At 39.6% G+C, this 25,188-nt stretch overlaps 1 protein-coding gene across 1 annotated transcript; it reads left to right on the top strand.

The window, feature by feature from the left end:
• Positions 1–14,960: 14,960 nt before the first annotated feature.
• Positions 14,961–25,129, top strand: CD86 (CD86 molecule). The gene is made up of 5 exons (XM_063150414.1): positions 14,961–15,006; positions 16,288–16,629; positions 20,621–20,929; positions 22,966–23,106; positions 23,864–25,129. The coding sequence occupies exons 1-5, from the start codon at positions 14,961–14,963 to the stop codon at positions 23,881–23,883; spliced, it is 858 nt and encodes a 285-aa protein (XP_063006484.1). The 3' UTR covers positions 23,884–25,129.
• The last annotated feature ends 59 nt before the right edge of the window (positions 25,130–25,188 follow it).

Here is a 25,188-nt window from a genome sequence, read left to right on the forward strand (position 1 = left end):
TCTTAATCACATCATAACCAGAGGTGTTAACATTCACATCATTAACGTCTCAGCAGGTCAATGTAATTGATAATGTCAGTGAAATTAAAATGTCTTTTTATTAAGGCTGTACCATTTCTTCAGGTCTTTTCCTCACCAGACTGGAACCCAGCCTTTATGCTTCATAAAAACAAAATCCTTGATAATATTTCAAGTATTAGTATGCCAGCGTAGTGAGGTACTCCAATGCTCCTCCCAACTTTTTGTAAGATATAAATAGTATGTAACAGAAATAATGCAGTGAAGGAGGTGTTTGAATGGTACTACACAAAAGCAGACACATCTGCCTCAGCTGAAGAGGTTTTGATGATGCCATTCTTGCACAATTCTGATTTTGGTACATTGCTTCCTTCAGGCCTACATGAATGAATGCACTGGGCAAGGCAGGTGGAGCGTTATAATATATGCAGGAATTTCTGAGTTTTGAAAAGCCTGCCTTTGCAATAAAAATGTAAATCTAGAATGTATAAAAAACATCTTTGTCAATTATATAATCATTTTTTGGCATGTTCTGTCGGACTAAATATTTACAGCATTGCTAATAAACTCCACAACTTTTCACTTGTGTTTGACAGACCTGTGATGAGGTACCAGAAGCACATTAAACCACCTTGAAGAATATTTCAAGATCCATTGGCTGTTATACATAATGCAAATTCAAGGTGAAGTACTTCAAATTCTAGAAGTTACAGTAGTTAAAAAAGTAGAGGTTTAATGATGGCAGATGACAAAATACCGTGGGAAATGCAGTGTAGAACAAATAGATTTTTGAGAGGCCAGAGTTGCACAAACATAGTCCATCAAACCTTCTGAAGTTATATTTAATTAGAAAACTAGGGGTTTTTTAATATTTATTCATACCCTGTTCATTTAGTACTCACTGACACACAGGTACATGTAGGCATGTAATATAAGAGTTCCAAAACCTAAGGTAAACAAGTATCTTACACAGAGGTGTATAATGTGCTGGGAAGAGCACAGATACATCAAGAGATAGGGATAAATATTTACCAGCAGAATTACTATAGCTTTTATAACCTTACTACATTTCTGAAAGGGAAAAACCCTATGCCTGAGAGCCTTTTACAAGGGTGATTACCCATTAATAAACTAAGAAACCTAAACCCAGTATTACCCATTAGGCTAAATAAAATAAAGCAGGATAGATCTCAAATTAAATTACAACTGCAATAAAGCGAATTAATATACTTTTAAGTTACAGTATGAAGTCAACAACTGCACTTTATATGAACACAAGTGGGATTCAGATTGTGAAATTACCTGCCTGAGACTAAGAACGCATGATAATGGCAGTATAACAAACATAACCTTCTTCCAGCCTCTTTGAGGCAGCTGCTAGGCTTATCAGAATTGTTGTTTATTGAGCAATTTATGCAATTTTCCATTATTTAACCTAATTGCCCTTGTTTCCTTCAAAATGGCTTAAAACCCTCTCTTTCCCATTTTGGCAAGCTAATACACGACAAACACAGTTTCCAACCCTTGGAATTCAATATGATTTAAGACAGCAATTCCTACATATTTGGATGTGTACAAGTTGTCATGCAGACACACTTAATCACAGTTTCTAAAGGTTACAAATATTACTCACGCATAGGGAAACCATCCATAGGCAAGTTTGCAGAGCCTTGAGCTGACATCTGCTTTGGACTAGCTCCAGGACAGCAGTAATCTGTATCTTGTTGGTCCCAGAGGAAACTTCCTGTGCTGCTTACCCTTATGGATGGGATCCTCCTTTCTCTTCATCTGCTCAGATGTACTGAGGGCTGTCACATCATACATTTCTGAAACGTGCTGTTTCCTCTCCTTTTTTCTGCCCTCTTTAACTTCCAGGGATTATCTTCAATTTAGCCCCATGTCAAACCCTGTAAATTGAACTATTCCACTAGCAGTTTGCATGTTGTCAACCTCTTTTAAAGCCATGATAGAAGGGTCTCAAAATAGGAAGGTTTCAGGATAAGGAGATTAGTGCACAGCTCTTTTATCAAATCCCACATAGGATAAGAGGTGAATTGATGATGCTGTCAATTTCTCTCACTTCCTCTGGTTGTTTAGTTTCATTGATGATCTATTTCACCAATATTTTCTCTGACTTCATTGATACTCCCATTGCACCTGCCAATATTTTGAACTCTCTCAATGATTTTTCAATCATTTTTAGTCCTGTGAGCAGCAAAGGGTCAGGAGAATTAAGTCACTTTATTCACCCTGTCCAAAGGAAGGTCACCCCTGGCAAAAGAATTTTTTGCAGGTACACTAATAAGAAATTTAGTTAAGCAAGTTAGCAGAGCATTAGATAGGAGAGTATGGAAAGACAGCTTTAAATACATAAGCTTTGTCCAAAGGAGACAAAGCTTATTTTACTGCTGTCTCCAAGCAATGGCTTCAAAGAAAACAGTCATTCTCAGTATTTATTTTTAAAAAATGAACAAAAGTGATTGAGAGATTATAAGTTGTCAACTTATGTGATTATTTTCATTTTCCAGCAATGAGTTCAATTTATTTTAAGGTATATATAAAAAAAACCTCAAAAACATTTAAAAGCAAAATTTTATATTTCTCCTTTGATAATATTTCCACACAGTGGACTTGTACTGCAGAAGAGGTTGCAGTAATTTTCTTCCATTTTCAGCCAGTTTTTCTTTTTATTTTTTATTCGGAGGACTGCCAGATTGTCTTATGCTTGGAGAGGACTTGAATTGAAAAGGATATTCTCTCTGCTGTGGTCTCAAATGTCATAATTCTTCCAGCTGGCATAATATATAAGAAGAGTGAATAAGTATATAGGATGCATGGGACAAGAGCACTTCAGTACATCAGCATATACACAGGGTTAAGTATTTGTAAACTCATTCCCTGTATTTAAATTTCATGGATTTTATTCCCTTGCATGTTAGCATCACTTCCACATCAAAGAATCACATTTTGTTTAAACAAGTTGCAAAACCAGATGCCATGAGAATGAAATCCTCTCCAAATGCACTGGATGCTTTAATCTCCATCTCTCAAAATGCAGGCATTATATGTTAAATAAACTTTGCTCTCAGTTTAACTGGAACATCCTGTAAGATCCAGTCCACTAAATAAACTTAAAAACTGAAGTTTAAATGTAGCTCCCCTGCCTCATAATAGCAACTCCTTCTTTCTCTGAATCAAAACTAAGCAGGGTGTGCCTGAGAATTCTCATTCCTGGACAACTGTTAGGACTTGCTAAAATGGGCCCTGGGACCAGCAGAATTTTAAATCTCAGACTTTTCTGAAGGGAGAGGGTTTTCCTAAGTACTGCTGGCCATGGCTCCTAGGAACTGTAATAAGTACCTTCTTCCTAAAGGTTTGCTTTCATCTCCAGAAGTTTTTTCCATGCTATGGGTGGGATGTAATTTTCAGTAGACTTTGGTACTCACCAGTGATCAAAGACATAACAAAAAGCAGTGCAGGAGCTGCCCCTGGCCATGTCTGTCCAGTTAGGACAAATCCACTGAAATCTCTCAGTACTTGGGATGGTTCCTGGGCTGGATTTAAGGCATCCAAACACAGACTGACAAAGATAAAAGCCCCTTTTCAGCTGTTATTTAGCCAAATTCTTTAGGCCTCCAGAATTTCAGGTTTGCAAGTGACAAAGCCTGAGATGCTTAGAGGCAATTTAGTAATTCAGGCCCTACAAAGAGCCAGTCCCAGCCTTCTCTCTGGTTGTCTTTTTTGATGGACTTGACGTAGTTGGTTGTCTCAGAACATATTTATTGAATGAGTCTCTGCACAAAATTGGATTGCAGGTGCTTATTCCTTTGGAAATATGGTAAGAGGAATGATGTCTCTCTCTGCCAATTGGACTGGGACTGTTTTTACACTTGCTTAGTGGTTAGAGTTCTCATTCAGAGGCTAGGAGGGTGCAGGCCAATTCCCAGTCCTGTCTGTCAGGTGCTGGTGTGCTTCCAACTCTCACATTATGGAATAGCACTCTAGACAGCTATTCCCTGGTAGATGGCAATCCTCAACCTCTCCTGAACCTGTGAATTAGAAAGGGGGAATATTGCTTTAGCTGCATGATGCAAGCAGTCTCAAAGAAGAGGTCATTCCTGGTCTTCTTTTCCTAGCCCCAACCACTGCCTGTGCATTTGGCATAATAATACTTAACACAAAACTCTTAATACAGTCCTGGGGGCAGCAACATGAATCCAGAGCTCCCACATCCCACTTGAAGCACTAGTAAATGGAGGTCATTATGCTCCTTCTTTTCTGACCAAGAGATTTGTAACTGTCCTGTGCAAAGTAGAGCTGGTTCAGAAGGGATTTGGCCCTACTACAGGACTGCCTTTAGCCTGGTACACAAAGTAGTCCTGCAGTGTGAAAAAGTAAATCAGAATCTTCTGATGAACCTGAGCCTCCTAAAGAAGGAAAAAGGGATTTGCTTGTATCCTTATGATACAGTGGTGCACCCTTTTTAGAAGAGGTGATGAAGGTGCCTCCTTAGCAGAACAAGCTTTTAGACTGGGAATCCTGAGGGAAATCAAGTACCTATTAGCATCGAATGAGAAAGTGCTATCCTAGAAAGTGGTCAGATTGAAGACATATTTTTGCAGGCTTCTCCCATAGACTCATGTAGGTGACTTCCTCCTCCTTTGGTAATTAGCATTACCAAAATTTCCATTTGGAAGCATTTCATTCTCCCCATTAATTGTGTTTAGCATTTCTTGTTTTCTGCATGTGGGCATTCAAAGCCTTAATTATAATAGTAGTATTGATGTAGCCAGGATAGTCTAAATGAAGCAAGATTTGTAGAGAGATCATGTTTCCTATTAGAAAGGAAAAAAACAGGAAAAAAAAGCAGGCTATCAGGCATTTTTGAAGGCTTTTAAATCTCCTTGTGTCTTTTCTGCCAATATTTGGATTAATAAAAGATATTTCTCTGTCTTCAAAACTTGTCTTGTCAATTCATCATCATTTTCCCTAGATTTTAAGATTTGTCCAGTACAACACATTTTGGTAATATTCTGTGCCTTTCATTTCTCACAGTGAGCTGTGACTGTGGGAGAAGAAACAAGACAGCTTGATTTCTCAGTCTTTTTTGTCTTAGTATGCTTATGCCACTTAGCAGAGGTTTTGGCCTTGGTGCTACCCAGAGACTCTAGGGGAACATTGCCAAAACAATTTCCTAATCCTGTCTCCAGAGTCAAGATACCTCCTAACAACACCTTGTTGTTACTGTAACAACACCCTGTTGTTACTGTAACACACCTTTTTATGAAACTCATCTTGCTTTTTAATCTCTCAGGCATAATTTCTGCATCAGCATTTAATACTCTGGGGATAATGAAGAATATTTTGCCATCCTTTATGCCATTAACAGAAAACTCAGATCCTACATATGGCTAAGGGGTTCTGTCACTGTAAAACGGGTGGTTCTCTTTGCCACTGATGCCATCACCACAGTTTTGGGGTCCTATGATTTCTCACCTGCCTTCCTGGTGGCCACCTCAGCCTTAGACACTGGATCACTCAGTTCCTCTGGAAGCTTTCTGGGGCTCCCAAGGAAGGCAGTACTTACTTTCAGGACACACCATTTCCTAGGGCACTAAGACCCCTTCCTTCAGGATGTCCTTTACCTCCTTTCCAGTACAACCCAACACCAGCTTTCTAAAAAAACCTCTCCACATCCTCACACGGTCAGTACACCATCTGCTTGCCTTTGATCATTTTATCCCATGCTTTTCCCACTCTGATAAGCACCTACAAAACATCTGCCTACCATTAGTAAAATCTTTCTAACATTAACTGGTAAGTAGTATCTGTGTGTACAAAAAAAAAAAAAATAAGACTTCAGGCATCCTCACTGTGGCCCTGTGTCAGCTTGGGGTGTCTGCTGAGCATGTCTGGGCTGCTCACAGCATTCATACCTGTGCTTTGTGCACAGGCTTATGCCCCCATGTGTCCCCATATGCTTCAACCCCTCTTTTGCACCTACAGTCCTACCATAATGTAAGTGTATTGCAATATCACAGATTGCCAAACCTTTTTAATCTGCAGCCCTGATGCACAATTGTAAATTTCAGTGAGGCTCTGTGCACACCATAGCATCTTGTCCTTGCAGCTACATATCTCCGAGGGAAACCTTTTCACAGCTACAAGGAAACATCTTTCCCAATATCTGTCAGCTTTTAGGATGGTGCTGTATTAGTGATACACACGTTTTGTGTGACCGAGTTTCAACAAAGAACATGTTTCCTCTTTCTATATGTGCCAACTTGGAGATCTCTTTTCAATCCTTACTTTGTTATCTTTGTTATTTCTTCAATTTAGACTTCAAGGTCTTTCTTTTAGGAACAGACAAAGAAGTGGATGAAATTCTGACGAAAACTCACTCTTAAGCCTGGACTTTCAAGTTCAGTCTGTCTTTTTAAATAATTGCTTACCTTTTATTTATGACCTACCACGAAGTATGTTTTTCCCTTAAGACTATTAAATTGACCTCTTCTTAAAATCCTTCTTATCAGCTGCTAACTTATATTCTGCAAAATCCCTGCCTCTCTATGCTCTATCATCTTCTCATGTGGTTTTTATGTGTTTCAATTAAAGCCTGATCTAGTTTCTCTTTCCTTGCCTACACACTGTCTTGCTTCACAGTTTTTAGATTCCCTTCTGATTTAGACACATTGGTTTCCTCTTTCAGATGTCACCCAACAAGTTTTTAAGAGAGCATCACAGTAATACATTGCCCCCACAGCTGTCTCGATTAAATACATATGATTATCAATAAAAATATAGGTAAAGCTAACCTGTAAATGCATAGCAAATCTTTCCCCATGAACTAGGAACCACATCCCATCTCATCAAAAGTTACCCAGGCTCATACAAAGAAGAAATAACCCTTTTTGAAGAAGTTCTTATTCACTACCTTCTAATCCAACTGCAACCAGCCTGGTTGGTGAGGGATTTGACTCAGATGAAAACTGAACTCAATAAATTAGTATGACATTCAGAATAAATGGTGAGACTCTGTAGGCAGAAAGACAAAGAATATTTAACATTTCCAATTTGATTTCTTCCACTGCAATGTTTAGGTCTCATCTATCATTACTTCTTGTGACATCTTAGAGTGGGAGGAGGATACTCCATCATCTCTGAAAATCGTATGCACTTCTCCTGTTTTTCTTGTTAACTGCAAGACTAAGTTGCATTCAAGGAAAAAATCTGAAGCCTGTAAATGCTCCTAGGTTTTAGATTTTTGCTGAATATGTTTGGGAAACACTTAAATTAGGTCCAATTAATCTTCAATCAATCTAGTTGAAGAAATTATTCTTTTGGCTGCATTCACAGGAAACTGTTAAAAGTAAATTATAGTTCTCTGATTGCTACAGACTGGAGAAAAAACTTCCCCTTCTTCACTCCTAACAGCCTACTTCTCTATTTTTAATCAGAGCTGTTGAGTAGTTTGTCCTGGGCAAAGAAAAACGTGCATACAGAAACTGATTTGGAATTCATTTCTAATAATAGGCAATAGATGCAGATGCTTACTAGGCTAAGGATACAGGATGGATTTTTTTTCTATGCAGGCAGCCCCTTTTTGAATGCCACATATAAAATTTGATTCAGACAAAAGGGACTCAGGTGTGAATACTGTTTTATCTACAGCTGGCAAGAGCAACTGCACTCATTAAGCTGGGCTTTTATGAGGCTCACTGCATGCTCATAAGCCAACTTGAAACAAATCTAAATAGATGATAAAATTACAAGTTTTACTAAGCTAGCAGAATCAAAATGAGGTTACAGGAGAAATCAAATTCCATGTAAATAAATTGGCAGTACAAGAAAATGAAGTTATCAATTTACCAAAGAATTATACATATAAATAGTCAAACACATAATCACAAAGTCTTTACTCAGTCATGTAGAAAAGTCAATGAGAATATAGCAAGAAGTGCAGCTATGGCAGAGATATGGCCTTAAATTTCTTCAATTTCCTATAAATATTATGGAATCAGTACTGATATCATTGTTCTTACATAACAATCCATTCAGATATGTTTTTACTGTGTCATCAGTTCTTAAATTAACTTGGTGACTTTCAGCAGTGGAGTACTAGGGAAGGACAGGCTGCTTTTTTTTTAAATCTCATTGTAGTAACTTCAGTCTTTGCCAAAAAACTGTATTTTATATTCAAAGACCCATTTAAGCAAAGAAAAGTGAATGGTATTTGCCAGCCATAAGAACTTCTTCAAAAAGGGTTATTTCCTTCAGGCAAAATGGGAGCAAAGGTTTTCGTGGAGGCTGGGGCTACACAGCAGCTCAGGGACACTGTGAATAACACTGACACTTGTGAGAGAATTAAATGTGCCTTGAAAGGGGAATTTCGGCTAAAAAAAGAGGAAGCTTCTTTTGCACAGAGAGTACTTGCTATAAGTAGCACAAACGTATTTCTGATAGGAAAGGGTGGATTTTCTGTGATCTGGGCTTTTTGCACACAGTGGAAGACAGGCAGTGAGGACAGAGGAAAGGATGAACATTTCTGTTATCAAGCAAGATCCATACTGCAGTATTTTGCTGCCTCTCAGATAGGAACACTGGAGAAAGAAATAAGGCATTCCCCAGTATTGAAATAATCCTTTTGATCAAGTGCTTTAGCCTTTCTTCTTTATCTGATAATGATTTGGACAGTTACAGACACAAGCATTTGTAATGCTTCTATAAACAAGTAGGAGCACACCTTCATAAAAACATAATTGCTACTAGTGAAGTGACTCCACAGCTGCTCTCTGTTTCATTTGAGCCACAGCTGCTGTCATAGCAGCTTCACACACATCCCTTACTTCCTGAAGCAAGCTGACCAGGCTATAGCAGAATGAGCCAGAGCCCATCCTATGGTGGCATCAGCATAATCATTTCCTGAATTTCTGGAGCTGGATGTTTATAATCAGGACCTGGGTGAAAGGACCAAAGTGGATCTCCAGGGTGTAGTCCAATCATACACATTATAAGGAGGCTGATTCTAATTTACACCAGGGAGTATGAGACTCAGGTCCTTTCTTCACAGCTCAGTTCTGGTGGTTGAAGGGAGAAACCAAAACCAAAAGGCAGAATCGTTTCCTCTACCTTTGTAAAGTTAATGTGCCATAAGAAGCACTGTGAGAAAATCAGTATGTGTCCCTAGAGTGATTTCTGCACTAGAGCAGAGGCTTGGCTCATTTAACTGAGCTACTGAATATCACATCTTCATTTAATAATTGAGATTAATTTATTGCAAGAAAAGTAGCACTTGATCAGCGATCCTTCTGTTTGAAAAGCAGTATGAGGTTTGTGTCACATGCTCAGCTGATTTTGAAAGACTCCTATTGAAAATAAAGCATGTAACACCTGAGGACTAAGCACAGAATATATTGCATGGCAGCTAATCCTCATTAGCCGTGTTTGTACAGTTAGGAGTCAAATACAGACTCATCTTTCTGTATGCAGCACACACCTTGACACCAGAGGTGCCCTGCAAACTGCTATTTGAAGTTATGCCTGCTTTGCATTGTGTAGCCATGATGCCATTTCCAGGCAGTATCCTGTGCAGAAATGGGGGGCTTGGAAGAGGGACAGCCTGGGAATGGGCATTTACATTCCCTCTTCTGTACATTGACTCTTGAAGAGTCTCCAGCAACTGATTGGCCTGTGAATCAGCTGTCACCTCTAAATAGTGACCTGTGCGGGAACAGGGGTGTGGTCTCTCTCTGTTTCAGTGCAAAGTCAAACAGGCTGCTGTGATTTGGTGAGATGTGAACCCAGCAACTGCTGCTTCCCAGCTGACAAGTTTGCTTTACTAGCCTTGAGGCAAGTGTGAGAGCTGGGAAAGGAGCACAGACGTCACCTATTGTACCTGTGATGTAGAAGTGGTTCAACCAACTTGCCAACCCTGTGCCCAAGTGTGGCTTAAAGCATGGAAAGATATGTACACCTGACCTTTCCTTTAGGTGGAACTCAAACACCACAGCTAATCCAAACGAATGTCTAATTCTGGTTTGATGACGTTCTTCCCCTCCGAATTTCCCCCACGGTTTCACTTGCAGGGAGAACACATTTGTGTCCTGTCATTTGTGCAGTGGGACTCTGTGTCACTGGGCAGCCGCTGTGCCCTCTTTCACAGATACCTGCCCCAAGTCGTGGATGAAGGATTCTGCTTGCAGAGGCACTGGAATGCTCCATGATCTCTGGACCAAAGGTATTATTTAAATAATTGATGTTTTTTATTGTTGTTAAAAGAGGAGTTTCTAGATGTTAGAGCAAAGTGATCCCAGAATCATAGTGAAAGTCATGGTTCTCCTGAAGTTCTTAGGTACAGTAAGGATATTGCTGAATGGGAAGGGATACAAAATGCATCCAGAAATCAAACATCAGGAAGACAGAGGGTTGTATTTTCTTCATGTAATAAAAAATAATTAAATAACAAGCCCATCATTTTTAAATGTAATTTGGAATGAAAGATAGTTCTAAAAGAATGAGCAATAGAAAATGTTTTGCAGTTGATTAAAACAGTGACACTTTTCTGACTGGGAAAGCACATAGGAAACACAAATTGCCTGAGTAATGTATGTTTTTAAAACATGTCCCTTGCTGGATAGCTATATGGTCATGTGGCTTAGTATTAGTGGGGAGGGCATCATAGAATCCTCTGAACTTGCCATGTTAAGGAACTTTTCTTAAGATGTGATTTCCTTTCATAAGACTTGTACAGATCAACCTGTATTTACAACATGGGGGAAGGCCGGTAAATGCATTTTCAGGATAATTTAATTTACAAGCCCCTGGGATAGTTTCCAAGTCAGCAGTGGAAAGTCTTTGTCACAGATGTCCTGCCTCCAGGAGGCTCACAGCACTGCTCATGGAGCTGCTCAGTGTTGCATAGGGTGGAAATTTTAGAAAAATTCCCCATGCTAGAAAAATAAAAAGAGTATTTTACTAGTTCAGTGTTTAGTTTTGTTTTGAGTTCAGCATGGGGTAGGAGAGTGTTCCCATAGAATATGTGTACCTGTTGTAAGAAAACAAATTAATTACCTGTGGGAATATGCAAGAAAGGAACATTTCGGAAGGAACTTAAGGGTAATGAAGGAACTTAGGAGTCAAAGAGCACAGATGTGCCAGTGTCTTTTAAAAGATAATGACTACATCCAAAACTGAAAACAGCAAAAAGGAGAGCAAATGAAAACCCAGGCAAGCGTACCTGATACAAAGCTCTTGTTTACTCCAAGACCTTCATGCTCCACTGTGCCTATTGGGGTTTTACATGCTGGTTTCACATGCTGGATTGGAAGGAACAGGAGACAGAAAACCAATCTCAATAAGTAACACAGGGTTTTCTGGCAATTGCCCTCAAAAGTAAAGGGAATGAAGTTGCCTCTTTTTCCCAAACATTGGTGTTAGAGTTTTTGCCATCCAGAGGGACCTTGACATGCTTGAGAGGTGGATCAATGCAAATATCATGGAGTTCAAAGAAGCAAAGTGCAAGGGCCTACACCTGCGTTGTGGCAATCCCAGGGACACCAACAGGTTGGTGAAGTGAAGTGATTGAGAGCAGCCCTGTGGAGAAGGACTTGGGCACGACAGTTGATGAAAAACTCAACATGAGCAGGAAGTGTGCACTCATAGCCCACAATGCCAACCATACCCTGGCTGTGTCCAAAGCAGCATGGCCAGAAGTCTGAGGGAGGTAATAATGATAATCCCCCTCTACTCTACTCTCCTCTCCTCTCATGAAACCCCACCTGGAGTGCTGCATACAGTTCTGGTGCCCCTACACAGGAAGGACATGGAACTGTTGGAGCAAGTCCAGAGAAAGGCCACAAGGAGTCCCTCCCATAGCAGCCTTCCAGTTTTTGAAGGGAGAGGGATTCTTCATCAGAAACTGTAGTGATAGGAAAGGGAAGAATGGGTGCAAATTGCAAGAGGGAAATTTAGGCTGGATATTAGGAAGAAATTCTTTACCATGAAGGTGGTGAGGCACTGGAAGTGGTTGCCTAGAGAAGTTGTGGATGTCTCAACCCCTGACAGTGTTCAAAGCCAGCCTGGCTTTGGGAGATGTGGAACAGCCTGGTCCACTGGGAGATGTCCCTGCCCATGGCAGGGGGCACTGGGACTTGGTGATCTCTAAGGTTTCTTCAAACTCTTACCATTCTATGATTTTATGATTCAGGATAGGAATCCCCCTGTACTGAGTCAAGTGGGAACTGCCTCATGAGTTTTCTCAGACTGGTTTGGACCAAAGCAAAGCCCTCATGAATCAGGTCTCTAAAGTGCATGTGCTCATATGGTTTCTTCTCCTTTCAGTGATTGCACTGCAGAGGTAGTAAATAAAAAGTTGAGTGTGACCCCGGACTGCATACTGACATAATTTCAATTAATATGCTTCTCCATTTTCATCTCTGACGTCCACACGTGATTTGTAATTGTGAGTCATGAAGACATCTCCAGGAATGGCAGAAAAAGCTCCAAAAGGGAAGAAAGACACACCACGTATGCTAGTTTTACTTAGCAAGGGAAAATATTTACCTCCCCATGGTCTGACCTCACATTATTCAGGATGTCAGAGATAATTTTAAAGCCCTGGGTCTTCAAACCATTCCCATCTCACCAGTTATCCATGAAAAAGTGCCAGTTCTACAGATGGATGCACTCAGCCTGTAAAAAGCAAAACTGCACATCCACACACAGACTCACAATGTCCATCTTTCCTCTCTTACCTAGCCACCTTTGACTGCTGGTCAGTTCTGGGACTGAAGACTTTCAAAAGCCTGCAAATATAAGAGAGAATTGAGCACAGAATCTGTATTGAATATGCCAAAGGAATGGTGTAAGTAACTCAAGTGATACTGTGTAATTCCCCTTCCTCCCTTCAGTCTTCTGGACACTGGTTCCAAGGATTTGCATTCGTTGCTTAAAGGCATTTTGTAAAAAAGGGGAAGTAAAGCTCTTTGCAGCACTGAAGTTGTAGCAGCCTGATTAATGATTCAGCAATTCTCTATAAAGCAGCTCCCATGAGAGAAGGCGAATGTACACCCCTCTGCAGACTCACAGGATGCTTCTTCATGCCATCTACCCCAGCAAAGTGCCTTCTCCTGGAAGATGGCAGCCAGGAATACATGTAGGAACTTTGAGGATTTCTGTTCTCACAGCTCCAAATCCAAACCATAAAGAAAGGCATGCAATGCTATTTGGTATTTTTGCCTGGGTTTTTTCTCTCTCACTCTCATTTTCAGTTCTGGTTTTGCTCTTTGCTTCTGTGAGACAGTCATTGCAAAACATGCAGAACACTCTCTCCGCTTATGTCAGTAGTTGCTGAACTGCTTTAATTTCTCCTCTTACATACCTGCACTGAATCAAAAAAAAAATAGAGCTATCCTTTATTTTTCACTTGACTGAAAGGTAAAATTCTTATTTATAGGATGGAAATATGACTGCTGCAAAGCAGTTTCTATTATTTTCAGTGGCTTGGCACAGGCATTTTTACTTAGGCAGTCAGTTGTCTGGTTTAGTTCAGTGGGGCCCAGCTTGGGAGAGGAAAATCCCTTGATAAAAGTTTACCATGCAATTGGGTGGCTGGAGCAGAAAAAGAATGACCTCTGTCTATGACAATGGCTTCTGCATGAGCCCTCCCTCCCCTTTCGCCTCTTTTGCTATGACGGGTGGATCAAAAGAAAGTTATCCATATCCTCCAAGCCATGTGGACTTCTTTCTCCCCTTTCCTAAGAAAAGGAAGGATGAAGTTGGAAAAAATACCCTTGTCAGTCCTGTACATTACAGCATACTCACAAAACACATGTCAGTGGACTGAGGGGAATTCTGTATTAAGCAGAAGAAGACACCAGAGACCTGGGGTAAAGGTAAAGACCCAAGTATACCAGTCTAAAATAAAACATGACAAAACATGGGAAACCATCCATCAGGAAAGTATGCTGCTAGTGAGGACAGCAGACAGAGATCTCACTGGTTTTAGGTAGTATGAAAGCTGGAAAGTTTTACATCTGCTCCTGCAAAGTGATTTCTTTGGAGCTGTTTGAAGGAGGAGAGGGAAGGACTTTGGCAAGGGTGGTCTGGAGGCAGGTCCCACATTTATGGAAAAGGCACACAAAAACCACAAAGGTGCTGCTAAAATGCAAAATAGCAAACACAGACTGGAGGCAGGTGCCACTCTCAGGTTGCATGGGAATGACATTTGGCTGCTTACCAGGACTATGGGCCCTTACACCACATGAACCCAAGCAGCCAGAGAGATGTTTTGCTTAGGAGACAAGATATAGGGAGTTTTTTTTAGGGTTTTGTTTCCTAAAGAGAAACTAATTTTTTTCTTTACCGAGAACTATGTGCTGTTTAGCATCATCTCTCTGTATCATATATCATAAGATTTCCCTGTTATCCTTTGCTGTTGTTAAGGATTGGTTCCTGTTCCTGTCACAAAACTGAAGGTCACACACTTCATCACTTCTGGTAGCTGACATCACCGACATGTCTCCCCCACCTCTTCCTTCTTCATCACACTCTCCTCCCCCTCTACTTTCAATTCCCCATCTTCTCCCCCACACTGCCAGGCCAAGTATGCTCCCCATTCCTCTTTCCTCCGCTCCAGGCATTTTGGGTACTTGTCCTGCCCTTTGGACCTCAGGGACTCTGTGTTCCTCCCATGGCATATACAGTCTGCAGTAATCTTGCACAACACCTTCTCTGTAAACCAGAAATCTGCCATAGCATGCTAGTTGTGGTTGCTAAAGGCTGGGAAACACATAGAATCCCTTGCACCAATCTATAGAAAAAGGTGAGATTAACTTTCTCAATACTCTTTCTTGCTAAAACTTCTTGTTTTACCACCTCTTTGGGAGTACTGGAATGTTTTCAACCTCTAATATATTTATTTCTTTTCTTCTTCTTACAGTATCATGGAGATCTGCATATTCTTTCTTTGTGCTATGATATTTCTCCCAGGTAAAAGGCACATTTTTAATTATTAAAATTATTTTGATTGTTTGTGTCCTGCTATGTGATACTTTCTCATCCACTAAGAAGCTCATTCCTTAGTACTATTAATCACTTCCATTGCACAATCAAGGTCATGTAGCCCATGTGACATGTATTTAAATTGTGTGCAGGGACTCTATAAAATATATATAGTAAGTACTTCCTCTCTTCAACTTTATATCTTTACATTACACTTATTTTATGTTGCTCCTAAATTCTCAATTTAAATCTGTCTTTAAAATGTGTGTGTATCCCCTCTGTGCATTATAGAGAAGAGTGGTACTAAACTGAAAACTGGCAGTCTGATATGGGACAACTGGAGTTTGAGGCAGCCACAGAGATCATTTTGTAGTCTTGTGCTCTGGAAGAACAGTCAAAACTTTGCACCAGGAGAGAGACTGTAAATCTTTTTGAACACATCAGAGATGTTTGTATCTTCTGGGACAGAGGGCTGCATTTCTTTTTCCAAGAAAACACAGTCCCCCAGGCCACTACTCATAATAATGGACACATGCACAGGAGAAAGCAGGAGAAAAATCATCTCTTGTGTAGTGCAGTTCATCCCTTCTTTGCATGAAGGCATAATTGTGTTTATTGACCATTTCTGTTAACAAGATCAGAAGCAGAACAGTTAAATCTGACATTTACTCTGTCATTAAATTCTAAATTAATTACAGAACAGTTAAATCTGACATTTAATTTGTCATTAAACTTTAGATTAATTCTTCATAGAGATTGAAAGTGTTCACCTGCTTCTGACCTTCTGGTCATGCATTCCCTAGACACTCACACTTACCACACAGTGTGTACTTCACAGTTTCTTCAAAAATTTAATGTGTTGTAATTTCCTTAGGTGAATTAACTCAACTTTTTAAACAGAAATTGTGCATCTATCTTCTTTGTGGCAGAAACTCATTACATTCAGCATGCTGCAAGCAAGAATTGTTTGAATCTTTGGCCTGGAGACAAGTTTTCTAAGATATAGATGCTCATGACCTCTGTGTGGTAGGCCTTCTTTGGAAAGTAAAATATAGGAAGAAAAACAAGAAATAGTTTTATGACCTGAACTCCTCATGACTAAATGAGTCAGTTTGAACTACTACGTGTCCTGTCATACCTAGTGGGATAATTTATGTCTAAATGTTGGTGGTTTTATTTCCACTGTTGTTAAGTGTTGGATATCTGAGTGCAACTTGATATTCTTTTGTAGCTGGTAGAAATCTTGATTTTTCTCTCTCTCTGTCTAAGGTATTGCTGCCAGTGTGCATCCGGTGAAGGCATTTCTCCATCACACTGTACACCTATCCTGCTGTTTTCCAAACTCTCAGGAAATTGACGTGAAGGATTTAATAATCTTTTGGCAAAAAGACAATAAAGTGGTGCATGAAGTATATCATGGCCAAGAAAAGCATGAGAACCTTAGTCCTGAATATATAAATCGCACCAAGGTGGACATGGCCAGATGGACCTTGCAGTTGTTAAATGCAGGAGTTGAAGATGAGGGACACTATAAGTGTATTATTATGAAAAAAACAACTGAACAACCAAAAAGGGTCATACACCAATCTGAGTGGTCACTGCACATCATTGGTAAGTAATCTCCTCTCATTGCCATCTGGTCTGTGGGATTCTCCGTGGTTTTGTTCAGTCCAGAAATATGGGTCCTGAAATTGTGCCTGCTCTGGAGCAAAACTTTTAAACATGAATAAGAGACTTGCTTCCTGCAATTTTTATGGCTTTTAGGACTCTGGAAAATAAACTTGTTTATTTGCATCTGACAAACTACCTTCTATTAAAAGTAGCAGTAGTTATCCAACCTTATCAACAGTGGTGGCAAATTAGAATTGAAACATGGCAAGATCTCTGCAAACACACAGCTATTTTATGATCATATAAATCACAGGGAAAATAAAGAAAAAAACAGCCCACGTGTAGGAGTAGAAATTCATATATTCAGCTAAAGGAAGGCAAAAAATACCTCTGAAGAAAATTATATACATACATTGGTGAGACTCCACCTGGTTTTTCTGCATCAGAGAATTTTTTGTAATCAAAGGAAAAGGCAGTTAGTCTTTTAACAGGGAGATGGAAGTGAGGCACCAATGTTCTCTTCACATTTTCTAATATTATTTTAATTCCTAATATATAATCCTAATGCTTCTCTATTTTAAATTATTCTGTTAGTAGTGTTTATCTCTATGCCTGTGTTCTGTCTTCCACTGTGCTAGTGCTAGTCATTAATAAAGCAGCTTCTAACTTGTGCTGGTGTTTTCAGGCTTCAGCATACTGCTTTAAAAGCGAACAGACCAAGTGTAACAGCAGCCAAAAAGAGGGTACCAGGACAATTGACCCTATTTAGCTTTGTGCTACTAGCAAGTGTTCCCTTGTTCCACAGACAGAAAATGTAGATTGTTAATTTTGGTTCTCCCAGGATCTACTAGAGAAGCATTTTCAGTGGCATTTCAGAACTCAGAAACTCACAATGTGCACTCAGTATCAAGGCCCTTGGTTTAAGATGTGTAGCATCAAGTGCTCAATCAATTCAAACAGTTGAATCAGTTATCAGTTTACCCAAAATCTGAGCAACATGTTACAGACATCTCACTCTTAGGACTAAAAGTCTCCTACACCTTTTAAAGTTTAGGTTAGGAAGACAGTTTTAACAATGTGCTGTTGTCTTCCTTCCAAATTACTCTCTGTTCAAGAAACTCTCAAAGGAAGGAGCAGTATAAAACCATATTTTAAAGAAACTCAAGCCCTTCAAAATAATTAGATGAAAAATGCAAATATTGAAATGTACCTGTGCTTACATGCTGCTTTTTAATTAGAATCTCATATCATACAGGAAGGGATTTTTGTAGTTTGGCATGTCACACTTAAAATGGGCATAAGAAAACCCAAGGGCTGTACAAGAATGACAGGGCAGTCATACAAAGCTGCTTGGATCACTTGGTGACAAAGTATTCAGAAATAATGCAGTACCTTTGAATTCAATTTAAACATGTTATTTTTATGTATTACATTTGTACAATATATAGATAGCATGAAACTGTGTCAGGGGAGGTTTAGGTTGGAGAGCAGGAAAAGGTTTTTCACCCCGTGGGTGGGAGGTCAGGCACTGACAAGCTCCCCAGGGAAGTGGTCACAGCACCTGAGAGAGTTCAAGAACAGTTTAGCCAATGCTCTCAGGCACATGGGTGTGACTCCTGGCCATCCTTTGTGGAGCCAGGAGTTGGACTTGATGATCTTTCTGAGTCCCTTCTAACTCAAGAAATTCTAGGATTCTATATATATGTTAGATGTATTTCATACTGCCATGATGACTTATATAAAAACAGACTCAGATCCTTCTCCAGAAAAAAAGGAAGGCTTCACAGTGGAAAACTTTGGCTCTTAAAAATGCAAGGTAGGGACCATGCCGACAAGCAGCTTAACTGGAAAATCTGCTATTGTGGCATGTCTGCAGTGCTTCCTCTGGATAGATCAATAAGGGAAGTAGGTAAGACTAGGGAAGCTGTTTCAAAATATGCACTACTCAGAGCATTGAGGCTGAAATGATGTCACAAGAGAGACTTAGAGTTGCTCGTTTTAAAGAGGATGTTGAAAAACCGAAAAGTGTGAAAAAAAGCTCTAGTAGAGTTATCTGAAGACTGGAAAAAATACAGTCAACTAGAAACATTAAAACAACAATCTTACAACCTTATAAGACAGAATAATCAGAAGAGTTTTGTTTCCAGCATGTGAGAACATGAAATACATGTAAAATACTGCATATTAAAAAAAAAAAAAAAAAAAAAGGCTAGCTGATTATTTCTGCGACAGTCAGTGTCTGGAAGGAAGTAAGGCAGATGGTCACTTAAGAAAATAGAATAAAAGCAAAGTGATTAAGCCATTGATAAAAATATTAAGGGCTTGATGGACTGCTGTCTCTTGAGTTATTTAACCTAATCCCAAAGTTTTTTGGAAGACAATATCTTTAAATAAAAAAGACCTCCTGAAATGTGCTTTTCTGTTAACAAACATAAACCCCATATATGTAGCCCACACCCTGAATGCACCCAGCATCACTTTTCAGTAAATTGAGGTTCCAGAAACTATAAAAGAGAAGTGCAACCTGTATTCTACTATTTCCACTTGCTTACTGTCAATAAGATTGAAGCCCTTAAATCACTTGGATGTTGTGGCAAGTTTCATAGCCATGGATTACGTTCTTGCTATCCCTATAAAATACCAAGGAGAGAATAAATACTCCAGACTAGAAGTCTGACAGCAGTCAGCTAAGCAAGTCAGACCTTGAGCTTTTCTGAGGGACACCTTAACTAAATTTTGAGGTATAGAAAAGGGGGGGCTTTTTTCATTTTGAATTCATATCCATCAACTCCCTTGGGGGGATTTAAGTGACTAAGCTAAATCCTATGCATTGTGTATTAGGATAGAGAAAAAAAAAGCAATATCATGTTTCTTCATTCATACATATTAACAGTCCTCTAGGGCAAGGATTAGATCCTTGTTCCAACACACTGAGTGTATGTGCAGAAGAGTGAGACTCACCCTCTCAAGACTCACATTTTCCTAAGAGCCCTTTTCCCTTCTCCAATATTTCTGCATATTCTTTAGTCCTATTTACCCTAAAAATTTGCAATCAAATCTTGAGTCTACTTCTCGGTATTTGTTTCTGACTTTTTGGGATGTTCTTTGGGGTTTTTTTAACTTGCTATGTGCCAACTTAGTGGTCAGTATTATGTCAACATTCTCTTTTTTTCCTTTTCAATTATAGCCTATTATTTTTACTACAAACCTCTGACCAAACAAATCCTGGTTGAGTATATCTAGATTAATTAAGAGAGGGTATTGGTTAAAAGCTTCTATTTATGTTTAAATAGTTCTTCCCATTCCTGTTTCACTATTTCTTGCATGGGAAACTTGACTTTTTAAAGCAACAGGTGTGTTTTTCATTTATTGTGATAAGTGAATGACACAAAATAAAAAACCCTTATGCTATAATCAATTCCATCAGAAAAGCTAAGCTAAGGGAACCCTGCCACAAAGTGATGATGAATTATACGCTGCAAAATGTTTACTTACAATACTGACAGACACCAGGGATATTTCTACTTAAACAGCACTGCACTTTGAACTTACCCTATCTGGATTCTCTCAGATTATTTCTATTTTTACATTTCCCAGTTAGAAGTTTGTGGGTTTCCCCTTACCCATTCAGGATACCAAAGGTAGGGAACATTGTAGTCCCTTCCCATTTTCTGCTTAAGCCCTTATTTGTGGGGCTTAAGGTTTCATTATTCTGAGGTATTAATGTGTCTCAAAGAGGTGGGAGAGACAGAGGCCCATTGTCTGACTGATCAGACTTGCGTCCTTGAAACACCCTGAGAACAAGAAGCAGCAAGTCTACATACACACCAAAAAAATCCCTTATTGGAATTCCCATTGTCTTCCTGAAGAAAAGTGTTTAGACTTGTTGCTTCCTGAAAATCTTAAATAACCTAAATATTAAATAACTGGCAGAGACTGTCACAAACATGGTGTGGCTGGCTCATGATGCTCTGTCTTTGGTCTATTTCAGCCAACTATAGTCAACCTGAGATAGAACTGCACTCTGGGGAACTAAAGCCCAACGGATACTTGAACCTCACCTGTTCTTCCAGTGGAGGTTATCCAGAGCCCAAGGAGATGACTTGGCTGATTTCACATGAGAACATAACACTCAGCAGTCCGGCTCACATGAATGTCTCACAGGATGCTGTGACAAAGCTGTACAACGTTACCAGCGAGCTGAATATCCCAGTTCCTGCAGGGAGCCCCACTAATATCAGCTGCTTACTTCGCCTTCGGGAGCAGCTGGGAAGCCTTGTCTCAGTCCCACTGAACATAGGTGAGTCTCCCTTTGACCATTCCAATTTCTGCATGGGTAAGAGCAGGTAGTACTGCAGCACAGCTGATGACAGACAGCAGCAGGTTCAAGGCAGGGAATAAACTCTAAGTAGGACTAGGAGTTGATTAAAAGGGTTGTAGGTACTCTATCCTATTCACCACTGAACTTCCTCTCTTTTCCACATGGGAAATCTTATCACAGCAAGGAGAGGGCACAGAGAAGGAATTGCTACACAATGCAGAACACAGCCCTATTGATCCCCTCCCTGAAAGATGCTGCAGTAGCAACAAAGCAACCTAGGAGTCTGGATCAGGCAGCAACCAGTCTCTGGAGGTGACAGCTGTTGGGAGAGGTTGCCACTTCACAGAATCAGAGAACTGGTGAGGTTGGAAGAGGCATCTGGAGATAATCTAGTACAACCACCCTGCTCAAAGTAGGGTCAGTAAGTAGCACAGCACTTTATCCAGTTGAATTTTAAACATCTCCCAGAATAAAGACTCCACAAACTTCCAGAGTTTGACTACCCTGATATTAAAAAAGGAGTCTTTTGCTGGTTTAAAGTGCTTGAGCTGCTATTCTTAATTATTCCTTAGAAAGAGGCAGAAGGCTAAACAGAAGAGTTCCATGTACCATATTTGGTTCACAAACTGCCAAATAAACTGTGCTGAGTTTAACTGTAAAGACCATGAAACTTGGACTAATATTAGAAGCATTCCTGGTGGTTTTCATAACATTTGGCAGAATTAAGTGCACATTCCAAAATGACTATTTGGGGATTTTTCATCTCTGAAATTGTGTCTTTTTTCAGACACCTCTTGCAAGAAGAAGCTGGGGACCTGAGTTCCATTATGACTTTACTGACGGATTATCTCAGGGTTCCACGTGGCTGATCCTTTCTTTAAACTAAAGCAGTATTTTTTTATCTTCTGGACCAGGAAAACTTCTTTTCACATGGTTTTGTTTATAAGCTATGGCACAAGAACATCAAAACAAAGACAATTCCCATTTTGGTCTTACGTTCCTTTGGCTTGCACATGTCTCTTTTAGACAATGCTGAAGATGGAGAGCTGTGCTTCAATTAACAGGAACAAGGAGCCAAGAGGGAATGGTAGCATTGCAGGAAAGCCTACCAGGGCAGTATAAACATGCACCTTATTACTGCAGATGTAAAATAAATTTGCCACTTGTTCTGAAAAAGTTCCATAGTGAAGTTTCCTTAATATAAATTTAGCTAAAGGGTTAAGTTATCAACACCAGATATGGCAAACTGCTTCTGATGTCTTTGCATTCTAGGACTTTCAAATACTCTTAAAATACAATCCAGAAGCCTTCTAATGTTTGTTCAGCTTTGCACATTGCTCATTAGTTTTGAAATGGTTATATTAACTATAATGCTGAATCTTCCTCTTTCCTCTTCAATTGTTCTCTCCTCTCTGGCTTTATGAAAATAGATACCTGACAAACAGTGATGGTGGGTAAGAAACCAGGAACTCTACACAAACATCAGTTTTGTTTGGCAATAACTAAAGCTCTATCAGCTGCTAACCCTGCCAACCAAAACCTCAAAAACACAAAAACCAGAAATAGAGGGAAAGTCCTTTGAATTCCCTGCTACTTTCACATCCCTTACAGCATTTCATTAGGCTTTGACCATCATTTTCAACAGACACCAAGTAGTAACATGTTCCAGGTTCTTCCAACTTGCATGGTAACACAGAGCAGCATTGGCACTGTAGCTGCCTCATAGGCTGTTGTACCAATTAAGTTGCTGATCTTTCACATGCTACCCAAACCTTAGAAAGAGTTATTTGCTTTGCTGCTGTTTAAGTGAGTAGTAAGACCGGGTAGTTTCACTAGTTATTGGAACCGGAAATAAAATAATGTGGATAGTGATTTATTGACACTAGCAAAGCAAAAAGGATGTCAAGGGCCTTGACCTAAACTTCTATTTCATGTAACTTTGGGATAGAGTGTTTAAAGTAATTGCCACCAAATTAAATCTTGGCTGTGTGTATCTTCTTTGTTTTCTTATTCAGAGATAAAAGAGAAAGAAATGGAGCAAGCAAAGATAAATTTCTTTGGCCCACTTATAGCTGTGGTTGTAGTGATCATTTCTGCACTTCTTCTGGGTTTTGTGATATTAAAGAAGAACAGAAATATCTTGTCTACCAACCAGAGTAAGTTACTACGTGTCATTCAGCTCTACCATCCCTCAGCTCACAGGCTTTACTCTTCGTAATCATCCCTCTACCTACTTTCAAGCTGCTGACAGAAAGTTAGGTTTCATGCTGGACTTAAGCTAAACTTCCTAGGACAATTTAGTTCCTGTAGCAACTTAGTTCATCCTGCAGTAAGTCAAAGCATCTTTCTCCTGTCTCATCCTGGAATCCACTTCTGCCCATTTTTGTGCTCTGTGAGACTGCCATGGCACCATTTTACCACCTTTTCCAGTAGTTTCATCCTTCTTTTTTTTCTGGGTTTGGGGTAGATTTGGCTCTTAAAGTCATTGAACTATATAAATCTTTCTTGCCTATCACTACTATAAGAAAGGTGGAGTTGGGGCAGGGATGAGATGAACTTACATGAAGTTCACAGTGCTCCATCACAAGCTGCCCACACACTGGACTAAAAGAATAATCTTGTACTGGGAACAGAACTTGATCTTGGCATTTCATTTCTCTATTTTATTCCGAAACTAATTCTCAGCAGTCCAGGGTTTATTCAGCATTGAATCATGTTGACATCAAAATCTATTTTCCTTATAGCAAGAGGGAAATGCATCCCTCAGTCAGTCCTGTTTCCCTATACAGTTAAGGGTCCTGAGCCCCACCTTGTTCTTTTCTGAAATTCTAAGATAACTGGACATTTACTATCAACTCCTTTACCCGCTCCTATTTTTCACATGTCTGTAAATCACATATTGATCTGTTCTAGGTGTCAGTCTAGCAGTCTAGAAGCTATCCAGATTGAAACCGAGGCCATCAGCCAGACTGCTGACTGGGAACCACCTCTGCACCCAGCAAAGCATGAGGTCCCGTGTTTTTAGAGGTTCTGCCAGAACAAGAATCCTCCCCAGAAGTCCTACAGAACAACATGCAACACTTTTGTGTGATGGCTGAAACCTACTCCCCAGTGTTCTCTGTTTTTATTGTTGCTCCAGAATGGTAGTAAATGGTAGTAAATAGGATGCTCTGCCTGTCTGCATGACTACCTTTTTGTTGTATCTTTTAATATGCACTGTGACAATGTAAAATCCTGAGAGTCAATGGAGAAAGCAGAGCTGTATGGGTCACAGAATGTCTCAGAAATAGAAAGAGTTAAGCCACAATCTGTGATTCATAACCATCACTGCAAACACAATCAGAGGTAAGCTATTACCCATAAATCATAGAATCATAGAACCATAGAATTGTAGAATGACTAGGGTTGGAAGGGACCTTGAAGCTCATCTAGTTTCAAGCCTCCTGCCTGACCATAAGCCATAAATGCTTTTGGCAGAGCGACTGTGTAACTTCCTTGTAAAGTTTCACATCAGGAAGAGGAACTTCGAGGCACATCCCCACTTTCTGAGAAAAGTCATGGAATTCCCATCAAGCATTTGAATCTAGAAATAATCGAAAGGAAATACTTGCTTTAAACATAATTTGTGATTAACATCTTATTTTTTTAATATATATATCATCCAAGCTTAATACACCCAGACAGTTAGTACCTCCACACTTTGTTCCTCCGTATTCTGACTGAGAGTTGTAAGAGTTGTTCAGGTGGATGCAGGGATAGAAAATGACAGCATGAGGTATCATATGTGTGTATATCTAACCCTACAAAATTAGGCTGAGCAGATAATGAAAAAACATTACATAAGTCATGTTCCTTTTTTGTTGACTATGTTCTTAATTTTGCTTCAGACCTTGATGATAGAGCAATTCATACACTGTGGTATATTCAGCCATAGGAAGGAGTTTTATCCTTCAGAAAAGATCCTTTGTTTTGCTCAAAATGTGTCAGTTCTCCAATCTTGAATGATCTCTGCACTTTATATTCTTCAACAGCACTGACATCTCTCCAGAGGAAGAATGCAGCAGAACTGAGACAAAATTCTTCTGAGATCTTGATTGTGTTTGTAGGTCTGACACTTTCAGAAAGAGCAGGGACATTAGCATCATATTCTTAAGACAAATTTCAGCTCACAGTTGCAGTCTGGGGACATAAATTTTCTACAGTTGTTGGGTAGAAATATTCTTTTCTGTTAAATTATG

This window comes from Melospiza melodia, chromosome 2, assembly GCF_035770615.1.
Source record: "Melospiza melodia melodia isolate bMelMel2 chromosome 2, bMelMel2.pri, whole genome shotgun sequence".
NCBI lineage: Eukaryota > Metazoa > Chordata > Aves > Passeriformes > Passerellidae > Melospiza > Melospiza melodia.

What these genes read in the sequence shown, in the direction of transcription:
- CD86 (XM_063150414.1), top strand. Translation starts at nt 14,961, where the DNA reads ATGGAGATCTGCATATTCTTTCTTTGTGCTATGATATTTCTCCCAG. An exon ending in GTGGTCACTGCACATCATTG is followed by an intron (nt 16,630 to 20,620) that starts GTAAGTAATCTC and finishes GGTCTATTTCAG; the next exon opens with CCAACTATAGTCAACCTGAG. An exon ending in CTCAGTCCCACTGAACATAG is followed by an intron (nt 20,930 to 22,965) that starts GTGAGTCTCCCT and finishes TTTCTTATTCAG; the next exon opens with AGATAAAAGAGAAAGAAATG.